We start from the raw sequence: 16,175 nt of genomic DNA, 5'->3' as shown, positions 1-16,175 counted from the left end.
CTTTTGTGAGTCAGGACGAACGACGGGTTCCAGTGGGTCGGCCCCCGCTCGATCTATGTCCGTGCACTCGGCTTATGTCATGCAACCGGTCAATTAGCCCGGCGCGTAATCCACAAATACACATCGTCCTCCACTCCCACACAACCTGTATGTCAGCCGGCACGTCGCACAATGTAACGCTGCATTGGTCGGCTGTATATAGCACTTTCCTGTTCGAGGTGAACATCCGACTAGTTCGCGAACTCGCTGCCTCTTTTCTACTGCCTACTTTTGCCTTCTTCAACCTTCTCCTGTCCTAAACAGTTCCGCTCACGACTGGACGAACCTTTGCCACACTAAGCGTGCGCCTCTGCTGCGCTCACGATTATTTCTATAGGTGCCAATCAGGGCTTTGTTTGCTCATTGAACTCCAGCGCGGACGAGGGGCTTCTATCACCGAGCTTTCATCTACCGTTTGGACCTTCAGCTTGCGATTGGGCTATGCAAACTCGTAGCCAGCTTCCCGTCGACCTTGGATATATCGAATTAGGGATACGTGTATCTCTTCAGCCTACCGACTCCTTTGACCGCGTGGGATAGGCCGAAAGGCCATGTGGGGGCCAAGTGCGGCTGAAATGCAAGATGACTGCTCTGTACTCCGCGCATGAACCCACAGATCGACTGACAAGCCTCTAGCGCAATTCCGGGAAAGGCTTAAATTATCTCATGATCCATTTACCCCCTGCAGCTTTCCGTTCACTGCGCCTGTGGGAATTGGTGGCTTCGTGCATTGGCAGGAGCAAGTGTTCATTCATTCGATAGCGAACGTTGGCGGCCTACCGTTCCTGTAACATTCCAATTTCATGGAGTTCCCGTTGAGGCTGCGCAAGCCATCGCCACCCATTCAGATCCCTGCCAGTGAGCTTCACAGAGTTACACAAGATGTGATCACCGAAGTTCAAAAGTTGAGGAGATCCACTCTATCTACTGAAAAGATAACTCGCTTTGGTTACTGATTCTTGGTCGCGCGTCATGTCTCTCGTTAAGCGCCTGACGATATCGTGCCTGTTGGCATACGGATGGGCAAACCCTCTGAAAGGCTCTTTCGCCACTCGACAGGTTGAGCCTCCTACAATTTCTTCGGAAGCTTTCTCTACTGCGTGTGGAGATATCATTGTCGCTGTAAACAACAGTCAGTACCATTTCATATGATTGGGGAAAACGCCTTGACTAATTAATGGCCAAGACTACACACTATTCCAGGCATCATGGGTGTACGAGTGCTTGCAGAGCATTCCCTTCAATCCAGCCGTCGCAATGCGCTTCCTCGACTACTACAATATGACCTTACAGTTCCAGTCCACACTGGGATACCTCAAAGCGCCACCCGCAGGCTACCAACGAGCGCCATTCGACGTCGACCAAGCCTTAGAGCAGATCAAGCAGAACGTGACTGCGGCTGCCTACAACAACCAATACGAATTTGAGGCACAAATTCAGCTCCTGGTAAACCAGCTTCATGACACACACGTTATCCTCAATGCCGGGGCTCTGTCGGCATTCTCCTTCGTCGGCTCATATGGGCTTGTAAGTGCGTCAATTGACGGCAAACAAGCGCCAGACATCTACCTTGATCAGGACCTATACGAAGCTTGGGCGATTGATGAATACGAAGCGTCACCTGTGACCCATATCAACGGGGTCGACGTGATCGAATACCTGGAAAGCTTTGCCAACCAAAATTCGCAAGGCTTCTTGGAACCACATGCAGATTGGAATGCGATAATGAATAGTCCTGCGCTCAATATCCAGGGTATTCCGAGTACATTCCAGTCGGCAAGGCTTTACCCCGGCAATGGAGTCTTCTCTGATGCGCTAAACTTTACACTCCAGAATACCACTGTCGTCGAAACCGTCTGGTGGGCAATCTGCATCGGTTGTGAGGATACAGGACCCCTTACCACTGGCGGCGACTTCTACAACTATTTTGTTCTTGGCTTCTTGCCAGACAGTTATAGTGAAGGCGAGCAGTGGTGGCCAGCCATCGAAGACGAGGTTCCTCCTCCAGCCGACCAAAGCGATGGTACGTTCAACTTCACAGCGGCACTGGAAATTTATTGCAATGAAGGAGCTTCGTCGAGCCAAAACTGGTGCATGAACAGCTTTGGCGCATACCCGAATAACCCCATGACCATCCAAGCCGACCTTTCCATCACAGGAGGAGGCATCGTGTCCAGCTATATGTTAGATGGGAAATCTACCGCTATCCTTAGCATACCCTCATTCTATCAGAACGGTATCGATACCTCCAACTTTCGGCAGGCGATTCGCGACTTCATCGGCAACGCATCACAAAGTCCGGCTTCCCGTGTCATTATCGATCTGCAACAGAACTCTGGAGGTCTTGTGTTCCTTGCGTACGATACCTTCAAGCAATTCTTTCCGAATCTTGAGCCCAACGGTGCAAGCCGCCAGCGCAGTCATGAATTGAGCGATCATCTTGGTGAGGCTTATACAGAATGGTGGGACCACTCAGGCCAGGCCCAGCCTGAAAACTACAATTGGGCGTCGAGCGAGTGGATCGTCACTAATCGCATCAACGCCGCTACTGGGAAAACTTTCTCGTCTTGGGACGAGTTCTACGGTCCAGAGATTAGCAACGGCGACACCTTCTCGGGGAGTCAACGATACAATTTGTCCGATGAGAGTTTCGACTATTCCGCATTTGGCGACTACCCATATGGCTACGATCCCAGCGACCCCATAACCAACACTTCACCACCTTGGGCTCCTGAACAGATAGTCATTCTTACTGATGGCTTGTGCGCCTCTGCATGCGCTGTTTTTGTCGAGTTCATGACCTATGAAGCTGGAGTCAAAACCATTGTCGTTGGTGGTCAGCCCAAGCCCGGCCCCATGCAAGCAGTCGGCGGCACTCGTGGCGCCGCCGCATACTCTGCTGACGCCCTCGACTACGATTTTGACGAAGGATTGCAGTATATGCCTGTGAATAAGCCCGAAGTAGTTATACAACTGCCCAACCGAACGGATACAGGAATGTGGATCAATTACGCCGGTTTCACAGTCAGGAACCAAGTGCGCGGCACGGAGCTCACACCCCTCCAGTTCCAATACCAGGCTGCCGATTGTCGTATCTACTACACGCTTGAGACGATCTATAATATGACGCAACTTTGGAACCACACTGCTCGTGCAGCATGGGACGACTCGACGCTTTGTGTCCAGGATTCCACAGGTTATCCAACGGCCCGCAACAAGACTTCGGCCAAACTGCCCCCATCAGCCATACCCGCCGCCTCACTGGCAGTCTATGACTTCTCGCCGCCGCCGTCCGCTGATAACGCAACGTTTGAGATTTTCGACGGCGACCCTGCCCATACAAGATCAGCAGGTAAAATCATATCGCCATGCCCTACGGATAATGCTTGTCGCTGTCGCTCCATGGAGTTGTCTTGCCCCGGCCAAATTTATCCTGTCAAAGTCGGGGCTTGTCTGCCAGCTTGCACTGTCACAGCTGGCGATCCACAAGGCGATTGCCGGGGGCATAATGTCTGGTGCGCCCCATCAGGGCCACCCAGGGACACAAAGGCTCACGGACAAGGAGGCACTAACTATGTGGAACAAGGCGGTTACTGTAAGTCATGGGATACAAAGTACTGCCCGCTTTGGGCCATGTAGGTCAATTGAGGGAGCGTAGAAAATGAGGGAAAGAGCTGTCGCGTGATGAGGCTGCATGCGATTTTGGGGCCATACAACGACAAGCACATGGCATGTCCTTCTATCTTAATTACTTGTTGTATCGATTTATCTGGCTTATGCAAATACAAAGATCTTAAGGGAAGACACTGCGATCAACTTCGCCACAACTGCTTCGCCTGTACAACAAGACTTCGGTGCAGGGTCCAGATCATTCGATCTAGGAAGTTAGCGTGATTGAGACATAGCGCTCACAAAGCCCGAGAAGGCTCGTAGTCTAGCCATGCTGCGATTGGACCTTTCAGGTCTGTTACGGTTCGATCAGAGTCGACAGGGTGATCCAAGATGACGTCTCTTATCTCAGCACACTTATCTCGATCGATTGAAGACTAACCTGGCTGCCATTCCACACGCATGGATTAACGCGACTCAAATACATGTCATAATATGGCCTTTGGTAAATTAGCAGACTACGTAAAGCATTACTCATGGTCCATACAGTGGACACGAGGTCGACATTAACCGAAGTAGCGAGACATGATGAGCAGTCGCCCCGTGGTCTAGCCAAAGATGACCATAATCAATCGCCTTATTGTTCGGTTTAGGACTACCATAAGCAATCAGCTTCCTGTTCTGTCTAAGAACAACGTAAGCAATCACCCACTTGTCTAGTCCAAGACTACTATAGGCAATTGCTCTCTTGTCTAGACTAAGACTTCTATAAGCAACCGCCCTGTCATCTAGCCTAAAACCACCATACACACTCATCGTCTAACAGTTGCAGTAGAGTAATGTCAAGATATTTTGCCTGTCGGGGACGTGCTCAGAAACAGACTCATGAATGATCGACATCTCTAATGGTTGCGACATCTTTAATCCTAGGAATACGTTTGCATGTGAGATGGTTGCAGGGATCATGAGAGGCTCGTCGGTTTCTGTCATGGTAGTACTAGTGTGAACAATCGACGATGGGTACTTGGTAAGAAAAGTATAAACATGGTCTTCAAATCTCGCAACAAACACCACTCACATCCTCAACAATATCATCGACAGCCATCTAACTCACGAGGACCATCAACATGCGTTCCATTCAATCCATCAGCCTGGCGTTCATCGCCCTCCTCGCCACGGTACACGTCCCCTTTCCCTCATATTCTCCCAGTGCGTCAACCCCAAACTAACCACAATACCAGACCAATGCCATCCAAGTGAACGACGGCGGCGCGGCCGGCGGCTGCCCAGGCGGCTGCTGCATCCCAACCTGCAACGTGATCGCCTTTGGCGAGGGCGATGACCTGGGCGCATTCGGAACCGCGTCTTTCCTCGATACATGCAAGCAGAACTACGACCGGAAGAACGGGGGTACAGTTGATCTGGGTGACGACCACCAGGCAAGCTGGGTCTACGAAGGCGAAGACAAAGTCTTTCTCGATGTCTTCCGCAAGAGCGACAAGAAGTACAATCGATTCGAGATTACTAACTGTCAATTGGCTACTACGGGTGGGTCGCAGTGTGCGCCCAGTGGTGGAGGCTGTGTAAGTTGTGAGCGGTCAACTGTGGGAAGTGTGCTAATGGGTGCGTGTAGGATGCCAAGCTGATCCTCGTTGAGCAACAGGGCTAGGAAATTGACTGCACTTACGACAGTATGTGGAGAATGTTGCTATTGAGATGGTGACAGGGTCGATGTTCGTCGACTACTTGTCAAAAGCTTATACTTCTTGGGTACAATCTTTTGGCACTACACTCGTTTTATGAACTACTATCAATGGATTGTCACTTCCCTGGCGCATACCTTTGAGATGCGTTCATGTCTGCTTGTGTTCACTCGTCACACACCTACCACTGGGCATATCAGATATGCTAAAGTAGCTAGCGAAGCATTCTATCAGGAGCGCTGATGTGCAGTTTCACTCCAGACCAGGATCCCACTACCACACCACCACATCCCCATCGCCTCTCCCTCTCAAGCATCTGTTCTTCTTCGTATGTGTATCATCAGACAAACCATGAAACACGCAAATCCCATCTGACACACCCGTTGAACCCGTATCTCGGCTTTTGTGGGAAGAAAAAAGCATATGCGCGGGAAAAGCAAAAGATGTGTCTAGCGAACACCCGGGTATAGTTTGCAGCGGCTCATGCCGATGCAGATCTAGATGCAGATGCACACTTCGTGGGTTCAACCGTTCATATGCGCATTAGCCTCCTGTCACATGCTTGATCAACGTGTTGAGCGTGGTTGTGAGGGACGTTGAGGCTGTTGAGATGGTTGGGGATCTACGTTTATGTCGATAGACCTGCTCGATATGAACGATATCAATAACGTCTTCCCAGGAGTATTTGTCTCACCCACGATTGTTGTACTCGGGTGGGCGTGTTGGGTAGCGCGGTGAAGAGGATGCGCGGTTGAGTTCCCTAGATGTCTATATGCAGCGAATAGGGTGGGTAGATGAGTTGCTTTACTGATTGCGGTTTCGATGTCATGGTTTGACGATGCCTAAAATTGGTATTGAGAACTGAGGATAGACGATGGAGGACAGACGGTGAAAGGTAGTGGGGCAGCCGCGGGGATATATTGACATTGCATAGTATGCCATATCTCCAAGCGAACGTACTAGGTGATCAATACACATTAATAACACCACCTAGCTTCCTTCTCCTCAAAGCTGGAGAGAGAAACGGAATGCAAACTCTTACCCATCCATACCTTACCTGTACGCACACCAACATACCTGAACCCAGCAAACGATACAGAACAGCTAGACTTAACCCTCACCGCCATCTTACGCCCTCCTCCCGTATCTCTATACCATCTGGGACCTACGCGATTAACAGCGAACGATCATACCTTGAACACCTAGCTACCTCCCTCTATGCCTCTACTCCTTCCTAACTCGTTCAAGCGTACCGTTACCCGTGCAAGTGTACCACCAAACCCATTCGTTCAGACCCTGAACAGCGCTACAACATCATTTTCCTCCCTAGCCGCATCCCCCGTCGCATCCACCACCAACAAACCCAACTTGTCAGCGGCCCCCAAACGCCACGCGGCGCCCGGGAGATGTCCAACCTGCATACCCAGGCTTTCGCAACACCGACTACGAAAAAGAAGGGTAGAACTTCCGAGTGGGGGCCGCACATGAGCTGAGCGATTGGCATGTACGTTCACATGCAAGTTTCACATTTCCCTTCTCTTTTGTTTCTGCTAGTGACGGCGGTGCCAGTGCCAGTGGCGGGCACGCGCCGCGGCGAAACGTGGACGATAAGATAGCGAAGAAGCGGCTTGGTCTCGCGTGGTACACTACGCGTAGATGCAGGTAATCGGTTTCAGCCACGCTGTCTGCGCGCTTCTGCGAACGTGTGGATAGCTCGGGGACCGAGTTCGGCATTGCGCGTCTGGCGACGGGCGGGAACTGTCGAGGTTAGAACTTCTTAGAGTCCGTTGACCAACCGGCCACGTGTGACTCAGTTGAACGGAAACTGTAGCATGAGGTTAGTTGGCCGAATGACATGTTTTGACAGGTGTTGCGAGCGAGGTGGACGTCGTGGTAGGGTAACGTGTGCTGTCTGGCGACGCTGTGGGCTGTGCCTCAGCACCGTCGAAAATGTCAGATGTCTTTCTCATCGCTGTCACAACGTCGCAACACTTTTCACAACATCATTATCACCAGTCGCATGCAGCGCATAAGATAGTCGCCATGATATCAAGCATGACTGTTGTGTTGTGTTGTGCTGTTGGTGCCGCTCACTCTTCACGCCGCGACACCCAACGCCCGCCCGGCACTCTGATCGGCAAACCTGATCTCCTGCGCTGCGCACGCAGCACCAACCGAGAACGCGTTTGATCGACAGGCACCACATCCGCACCAGCGCAATGGTGCCGACTCCTCCTCCTCCGCGGACCACGCTCCAACACAACTTCGCGCCCGCTGCCAATCCAGACTTTTTCTGACAGACTAGCTTGCGCGTACTCAGAAACGTTCGGTGGCTTTGAACTTGTTTCGGCGGCTTAGAAAGAAGAACGTTGGGGGCGTTCTTGGTGGTCATTTGGTTTTTGCGTGGTAGCGAGATTGTGTTTGGGATTGTTGGGTGAGGGGCGCCTTGAGGTGAGGGGGAACCGCTGGTGCTGAGGGGTGTGTACATGGGTCCCCGCTACTATGGCAGATTGTTGTTGTTGCTGTTGTTATGGACGACGATATTTGCAATCAACGCAAGTGCGTAGGGCAGACATTGAGTTCCGCAATTCCAACATTCCGCCTCATGGCGACATGATTGAGTCATCACTACGATCGATATGGTCACTTCCGCCTCGATTCGAAGCCAGATACCACGTCCGTCATGTTGCATGCCTGCTGCCCGATCTGACCGATATCTCCACCCGCTCGCGTGCCTCTATGACCTCTGATCGCTTGTACCCTGTCAACGGGTGTGTAGTCGCAAAAAGAAGATTCTGTCAGGAAGCACTCTTCCATCATCTAGCAGCCAGTCGAGCACATAACCTCGAGGTATGACTGGTAAATCCGCTCCACAGCACCACAAATCCCTTCCACAAGCGAAATTACCTGTAGTTGTCTAGAACACATCCGCTTGTTGGTAGTCTTACACCTAGTGATGTCACACCAACCCGGCTCCGAGTAGGTATCGATAAGCGGGCAACACTTGCGAACGTCTTGCATGAACTTTTCGTCGCCGGCTCCGCAGGACGTTGCGCTTTTCGTATGATTGGTTTGTGTGGAAAATCATGATGGTAGTGTTGTAATGTCCGCCAATGGGATGTTTTGAGCGACAAATGCAGGACTTGTCGGTCCGGCAGATAATAGTAATCGTATGGCTGGCTGAACTAGAGAGCATGTGTGTCGCCTAGAGAACGGCGGCAGGAACAGAAGGTGTCCGCATGCAGTAGTGTTTCTGTGTAGCTCTTGGTTTCGCAATGTCTCAGTTGGCGCATAGAGGCTGTGTTGTTGCTCTGTGCAAGGGCAGGTTGCTCGACCAGATGTACAATGTCGAGGGCGACACGCAGCACAACCATGAAAGTACCAAGACATATGATGGAAGCACAGAAATGTCCGCGTCACTACTCTCGCTGGCCATGAGAGAAGGTCCAGCGGCCGGTGAGCCGAAGGTACACATGGTTTTCGCTTACCGGTCCGTTTCTGCTCGGAGGAGCGTCACAGGGAAGATCCAGCGAACAGCGACCCACCACGTCGTGTGAGGCTTTTCTGGTCACGGCTGGCGGTGTCGCTGTACACCGTACTAGCAGTGGGTAGTCTTCCAGATTTTCACCATGCATATACCGGCTACCACGTTGCGATAAAGAGCCTTATCGTCCCGCTGACGGCACCGGGGCTCCACAAACGTTGCATCGGCACATCTTGCTGATCCGTGAATGGAGAGAATCCTGCCTAGGTGCAGGTGGGCTGCAGATGTGGAAATGGGCGAGGCAAAAAGTCGTCGTGTGGACGGTTGCGTCACGATCCTGCGGAAGGACTGCATGCCCTGACGGAGTTGGAGAGTTACGCATGCATAGCCGAGGGGGAAGACGTGTCCGGCTCACAGACTGTCGCGGCTGAATGGAGTGTACATTGTGTCTGCACACGGCAGTGACAGTGATAGATGAAGGTTGTGGACTCGTCAGGGCGACGGAGACTAGACTCGTTGGGTGAAAACACGTGCCGGAGTGTGACAGGAACACGCAGGCAACGCGGCGCCGATGTGTGGAAAACGTTCTGGAATCTGGAGGGTCAGTATCCACGGGCGGCTGCCCCAATCACAGCTGTTTGGGTTCCACACTGTGTAGATCGCAATTGCGCGGCCTTCACGACGTCGCCCGCGGGTGCTGAGTCGAGTCCCGCGCCTTGGGATTGCGCACTGTCGTTGTGAAAGTCGAGCGACAACTCTTTGCTTCCTTGCCGCTTGCGAGTCTGGCCAAGGGGGACGCGGCTGCGACAGGCGATGAAGCGACGAAGAGAGATCAAAAGCGGCTGAAACCTCGGAGCGCCAACTGTGCCTGGCTCAGGCACACCAATGAGAAGCGCCAGCCAAGTCAGGATCGCGCGCTATCCAGGGGTGCAACATCCGGTGCAATTGGCCCTGACTAAATTAGTAACGGGGATAGTCCGCAGCGCGCTAGTCCAATTCTGTCTCCCAGGAGATGAGATGGGGGCAGCCCGGCTGAAGGGCCACTTACCTTTGTGCCTGGCCGCTTGTTTCCCTTTTCCTCCTTCACCCCAACATATAATCCACACATTGTCCCTCTTTTTGAAAAGGCAAATTCGCGCGTTCACTCTTTCACGCCCGTCTTGCGCCTGCTAGCTCTCGCTCACCCAGTCACTCATTACTCATACCTCAACTACTCGTTGACCAACCACTACCAGCGCATCACGACACGCCGTTGAACGACGTTACGACCTGTCCGCAGTATAAATACCAAGCGCTTACCTCACTCAATCACCCTTACGCAACTTCACGATGCGTTACTCTTCCGCCGCGGTGCTGAGCACCATCGTCGTTGGCCAGGCTGCTGCCGCCAACCTCCACAACCGTCACGCCAGCTTCCACGCCCGCCGTCAAGCGTAAGTAATGCCTCCGAGTCGACAACGAAACCTGGATGCTAACTCTTTGCAGTGAGGTCAAGCGCAGCGCTGCCAACGAAGTTGACTGGAGCAAGGTCGCATACGATCTGAGCGATGTCGACTGGAGCTCCGTCTTCGCCACCCCTACTCCTACTCCTGCTCCTGCGGCTGCCCCCAAGGTTGCTGAGGTTGCCGACTACAAGACTCAGGCTGAGCCCACGCCTTCCTCCACCAAGCAGGAGCCCACTACCACCAGCGCCAAGCCCGCCGCTACCTCCGCAGAGTCTAACGACCCTCTTGGTGACCTCGGCGACGCTTTGGACAACGTTGGCGACGCTATCGGTGGACTCGTCAGCTCCATCTTCGACGATGTCCAGGACTGGGTCGAGGAGCTCGGTTGCAAGAAGGGTGTGAACAAGCAGTCACAGTGGGACGGTATCTGGGTTGGCGGTGACAGCAAGTGGAAGGCCGAGTTCATCAACGACCGCTCCGACCAGGATATGCTTCTGTTCTGCTGGAGGGCACTCGGCTACTCTGGCATGTCCGTCAAGGCCAACCAGCCTGACATCTCAGTCAAGATCCCCGCCGGCAAGTCCCTCGAGCTCTCCTGGAAGGAGGGTGTCCCCTCTGCTTGCGCTCCCGTCTTCCCCGGCTACAAGGATGACGGCTTCCAAATCAACAACACCTGGTGGGAGGTAACCTTCGGTGCCTCGGGTGCTTTCGATGTTTCGCGTAACATCAACATGAACGGTGACAGCATTAGCTCCAAGGGCTCCAAGTGCGTCTCCGACATGAACACCTGTGTCTTCAAGTGCAAGAACGGCCTGGACACGTGCGAGCAGGGTTCCGACTACGACCTCTTCAACTGCAACTCCAGCGGTGGCGGCGGTGGTGGCTACGACCCAATCATGGCCGGTACCGGTGGTGGTTGCTCCATGGGCCAGAACGGTGAGACCGTCAAGGTCGTCATCTCCTAAACGCTTCCGACATGAACATGCTTGGAGTTGGATTGCGCCTTGGGTCATTTTGTGTATTACTCTTCGCCATATTCCCCCTTTGTACCTTGTCGACCTGAACGTCTCCTTGCCTAGGCAGTCATCTTGACTTAGTTGCCTGGCAAGATGCCCACGTGCACTTTGGGTAGTGGTCGCAGGTCCATTCGCGTTACTCGTCACGGCTCTTAGCGGTCTATGTGTATTTTGTAAATGTTTATTGTTAGTATCTCGCAAATTCGAAAAGCCATAAAAACTACATCACCTTTCTTGCTTGATTGACATCTAAGGTGAAGCTCGCGATATTGCACGCGTCATCACATCTAATTGCGTGCTGTGATCGGCGTGGTTCCCGTTCGGGACTATCCTGGTTCTCCAATATTGACGCTCAGACATAACGTTTGCTGCTATCCCAAGGTTGTCGCGTTCCCAGACCAGGGCCAGAAACCAGGACTTCGCAGGCAAATTTCCGGTCGTGGAGCATATTGCCTGGGGTAGGTATGTATAGCCGTTATTGCTGCACAAGTGGAGCGATTATCGCTTCACGATCCAAATCTTGCGTGGTCCAGGATATGGAGGCCGCTGTGATCAGAGGCCGCGTAGTCTGTTCGTAGCTTCGATGCATCGTTGGGCTATTAGAATAAAGCGTTGGCTTAATGAAGCGATAAGGCGACCAGACGGTGGATCGATCGACTGCGACGATACTGCGCGCGTCTCCCGATTCTGCTTTCGAACGGCCTGTCTGTTAATGTGTATCGCGCGTGCCTTTGGTTGGGTGTCGCATTGTTGGTGACGGTGGCACGGTGGTTAGCCAGCCCTAGAGGTTTATCCGCAGTGCGTGTGTTCACCATCCCTAGGCGAGGTGTAGGATTGATCCAGCGACGGCAAGCGAAAGTCGAAGAGCGATGGCCAGACATATCCATCATAGGTAGGAACGACCAGGCGACAGTGTTTCGAGCGCGGCAGCCATGGTGTCAAATGGGGCAGTCGCACCATATGCGTAGAAAGAAAGCGCAAACCCCAGACCAAAGAACAAAACTCGCAGCACTATCTTGGAGTGAATAACTTGCTGTAAGCCCGGTAGATGAACCAAAGATATCTCTTGCGCTCCGCATTCTGTTTGGGAAGATGTTGAGTGTAAGAACGCTCGCAAGGGGAAAGCGCAACCACGGCACCAAACGAAAGAACCCCGCATGACAACGGAAGAGAAAGGAAGAGCAAGTATCGAGTAACTCAATAGGCGTGAACATCAGCAAAGCCCTAGAGCATGTTCTCTCCACGCGCGACACGTAGACTATGAGTAAGGAAGGAGCAACCAAGACACGATGCACGTTGGCGAAAAGAAAACATGGAAGCGAAGGAAACCCCTCACTCAAGTACACGAAACGATACGAGACCATGGCATGACACTATCGAATGTTCAACATTCCTCTCTAGAACCTCGATTTCGTTGGTACACCAGCTCACCGGACCTTTGTCCTGGCAGGCTAAGCTGGGTAAAGCGGCACATGCTATACGAGAGCCGCGAGGAAGGAGCCTTCTAGAAGCGGCTGTCAAACAGAAAGGCACGGGCTAGATGTTGTGTCGCAGTTTGTAGTACACATACAGTTAGATTCTGGTAAGTAGAGATGTTCTAGAGTGGTGTATGCTCCTACGCTATGTTTCATTACCTGGCCACCTCTAGGGACGAGGATGAGGCTACAAAAGAACCTTGGAACTCATCCAAACGCGTCACAAAACCCACATTCACAGGATTCACGAGAAACAATGAAAATACGCATCGTCATCGTTGCTGGTAGATTAGCAGTTCGCTTTTTGTGGCGCGCGCTCGACTGATGACGGTGAAGCACATCGCCGTCTTTGGCCTGGTAGTTATGTGTAGGTGGTTTGCAGTACAGTCCATACCATCTTCGACCACAGACTTGTGACGATCTGTGTCGAGTTGTCCGTTGAGAAAGGCCTTGGTTCCAAAAGACTTGTCGCAAAGAACGCAAGAGAAGCGCTTGAAGAAGACATCCGACTGACGCTTAGCGACGCTGTTCGACATAAGATTTGCTACCCTGAGTCGGCACGGATGCGAGCTGTGTATTACATCAATAACCAACCTAAGAGTCTACATCGTCCTAAGAAGTAGTCGCGTATCAACATTCAACATGGTGTATGCAGCAACATGCAACACGAATATAAGCAACACCAGGCATCATCGAAAGGATGAAGTGATCTCATAAGTATTTCATTCCAAGTAAATACGCCCATGACTGGTAAAGCAAACTGCGCATATATCTGAGTGCGTCTAAGCAAGCTGTATCCCCAGCGCGAAAAGTGCTTTTCTACTCATACACGTGGGTGCCAATGCAACCAAAATACGACATGAAGGATGCAACATATATGGCGACTCTACAGTCAACCATCTACAACTCGTCGTGGTCATCGGGCATCTCATCGTCACCACCGGGGCCGCCAGCGCCGTAGAGCTTGGAGGTGATGGGGTAGGCGACGTCGGACAGCTTCTGGAACTGCTCGTCAAAGTCCTCAGCGGCGGCCTCGGCGGCGTTGCTCTCGAGCCAGTCCTGGGTCTCCTTGACGGCCTCGAGGAGAGACTCCTTGTCCTCCTCCTCGATCTTGCCACCAAGACCCTCGTCGTCGTTGACCTGGTTCTTGAGGCTGTAGGCGTAGTTCTCGAGCTTGTTGCGGGACTCAATGCGCTCGCGGTTGGCCTTGTCTTCCTCGGCGTACTTCTCAGCCTCCTCGACCATGCGCTCAATGTCTTCCTTGCTGAGACGGCCCTTGTCGTTGGTGATGGTAATGGATTCACCCTTACCAGTGCCCTTGTCGATAGCGCCGACCTTGAGGATACCGTTGGCATCAAGCTCGAAAGTGACCTCAATCTGGGGAACACCACGGGGCGCGGGAGGGATGTTGGTAAGCTCGAACTTTCCAAGTTGGTTGCTGCAGACATAGGTTAGCAAATCGATCTTTGTAGTGGACATGCAATGGCGCGGTAGATACTTACTTGTCCTTTGTCATGGCTCGCTCTCCTTCGAATACCTGGATCAAGACTACGGGCTGGTTGTCGGCGGCGGTGGAGAAGATCTGGCTCTTCTTGGTGGGGATGATAGTACCACGCTTGATAAGGGTGGTCATGACACCGCCAGTGGTCTCAATACCGAGGGTAAGAGGGTTGACATCCATGAGAACGACGTCGCCGGTGGCGGCGTCACCGGTGAGAATACCACCCTGAACAGCAGCGCCGTAAGCGACAGCCTCATCGGGGTTGACATCCTTGCGGGCCTTCTTTCCGAAGTACTCCTCAAGCATGGCCTGGACCTTGGGAATGCGAGTGGAACCTCCGACGAGAACAATGTCGTCGATTTCGCTCTTCTTCATCTTGGCGTCCTTGAGAACCTGTTCAACGGGCTTGAGGGTCTTCTTGAAGAGGTCGTTGTTGAGCTCCTCGAACTTGGCGCGGGTGAGGGTCTCGGAGAAGTCCTTGCCCTTGAAGAAAGACTCAATCTCGATCTTGGTGGTCTTCTGGGAAGAGAGAGTACGCTTGGCCTTCTCAACCTCGCGCTTCAACTTGGACATGGTCTTGGAGTCCTTGGTGATGTCGACATCGTTCTCCTTGTTGTACTTCTTGGTGAAGTAGTTGATGACACGGTTGTCAAAATCTTCACCACCGAGATGAGTGTCACCAGCGGTAGACAGGACCTCAAAAACGCCGGATTCGATAGTGAGGATGGAAACATCGAAAGTACCACCACCGAGATCGTAGACGAGAACCTGGCGTTCCTTCTGGTCGGTCTGTGGTGCGTTAGCTGAGTTGCTTCAACGGAGGATGCTGATAACTTACCTTGTCGAGGCCGTAAGCCAGAGCGGCAGCGGTGGGCTCGTTCACAACACGGAGAACATTAAGACCAGCGATAGTTCCGGCGTCCTTGGTGGCGGCACGCTGAGCGTCGTTGAAGTAGGCGGGAACGGTAACGACAGCGTTCTTGACAGGCTCGCCAAGATAGCTCTCGGCCACCTCCTTCATCTTGCCCAGAACCATAGCGGAGACCTCCTCGGGGGTGAAGGTCTTCTCCTCGCCGTGAACCGCAACGGAAACCTTGGGTTGACCGCTCTTGTTGACGACCTTGAAGGGGAAGTGCTTGATGTCATTCTGAACAGACTTCTCCTTGTACTTGAGACCGATGAGACGTTTCTACTCCACAGTCAGTATGCCAGCCTTCCAACAACGGTATGCGGGAGTGTACGTACGATATCGAAGATGGTGCGTTCGGGGTTGGAGGCGAACTGGTTCTTGGCGGCGTCTCCGACAAGACGCTCGTCATCGGTGAAGGCTACCCAAGAAGGTGTGATACGGTTACCTGGAGAGGACACATGTCAGTTTGGGTGTGTGGGATGGTCGAGCACGCAGACTTACCCTGGTCGTTGGTGATGATCTCAACCTTTCCGTTCTTCATGATACCGACACAGGAGTAGGTGGTTCCCAGATCGATACCGATGACGGGGCCGGAGACGCCATTGGCGTCCTCCTTGATGGGCTCCTGGTCCTGGGCGTGTGCTGTCTTAGCCAGCATCAGACCGCCGACAAGGACGAGGAGGAGGTAGAAGGCAATGGACCATGTTGAGCGCTGGTTGGCGCCCCGCGAGCTTCGTGCCATTGTGATGTGTGTGTAGTCGTCAAGACTGGGGGTATGGCCTAGATGCCAGGTGCAAGTGCGGGCGTAACTCTCTGGGAGCTCGCAATGTGTGGAGTAGACGGGGCTCTCCGGGTATCGCTGAGAAAGAAACAAAAGACGAGGTGCGGTGGTTGCAGTTGCAAGGTGAGTGGAGGAGGGAGGGCAAGTAGCGGTGGGCGGCTACTGTTATATGGACACGTCGTGGAAGTATTTCGAAAGAACACCTTGCGATC

General features: G+C 52.8%; 4 protein-coding genes across 4 annotated transcripts; 3 read left to right on the top strand and 1 right to left on the bottom strand.

Annotated features, from left to right (window-relative positions):
• Positions 1 to 1,247: 1,247 nt before the first annotated feature.
• Positions 1,248 to 3,395, top strand: J4E88_003944 (uncharacterized protein; the record flags this gene model as incomplete). The annotated part of the gene is given in 3 exon segments (XM_049397592.1): positions 1,248 to 1,253; positions 1,270 to 3,347; positions 3,389 to 3,395. The coding sequence occupies 3 exon segments, from the start codon at positions 1,248 to 1,250 to the stop codon at positions 3,393 to 3,395; spliced, it is 2,091 nt and encodes a 696-aa protein (XP_049256980.1).
• Positions 3,396 to 4,664: 1,269 nt separating this feature from the next.
• On the top strand, positions 4,665 to 5,317 carry J4E88_003943 (uncharacterized protein; the record flags this gene model as incomplete). Its single annotated transcript, XM_049397591.1, has 3 exons — positions 4,665 to 4,668; positions 4,906 to 5,231; positions 5,282 to 5,317. The coding sequence occupies 3 exons, from the start codon at positions 4,665 to 4,667 to the stop codon at positions 5,315 to 5,317; spliced, it is 366 nt and encodes a 121-aa protein (XP_049256979.1).
• Positions 5,318 to 10,164: 4,847 nt separating this feature from the next.
• Positions 10,165 to 11,245, top strand: J4E88_003942 (uncharacterized protein; the record flags this gene model as incomplete). Its single annotated transcript, XM_049397590.1, has 2 exons — positions 10,165 to 10,268; positions 10,321 to 11,245. 2 exons carry the CDS (start codon positions 10,165 to 10,167, stop codon positions 11,243 to 11,245), a joined length of 1,029 nt encoding a protein of 342 aa, XP_049256978.1.
• A 2,426-nt stretch (positions 11,246 to 13,671) lies between these two features.
• On the bottom strand, positions 13,672 to 15,924 carry J4E88_003941 (uncharacterized protein; the record flags this gene model as incomplete). The annotated part of the gene is made up of 5 exons (XM_049397589.1): positions 13,672 to 14,209; positions 14,274 to 15,061; positions 15,111 to 15,461; positions 15,518 to 15,627; positions 15,684 to 15,924. 5 exons carry the CDS (start codon positions 15,922 to 15,924, stop codon positions 13,672 to 13,674), a joined length of 2,028 nt encoding a protein of 675 aa, XP_049256977.1.
• Positions 15,925 to 16,175: the final 251 nt, after the last annotated feature.

Source organism: Alternaria novae-zelandiae (genome assembly GCF_023758075.1).
Source record: "Alternaria novae-zelandiae strain BMP 2774 chromosome Unknown scaffold_6, whole genome shotgun sequence".
NCBI classification, from domain to species: Eukaryota; Fungi; Ascomycota; class Dothideomycetes; order Pleosporales; family Pleosporaceae; genus Alternaria; species Alternaria novae-zelandiae.
The sequence above is the reverse complement of the archived record's forward strand: the minus strand, read 5'-3'. Positions and strand labels throughout refer to the sequence as shown.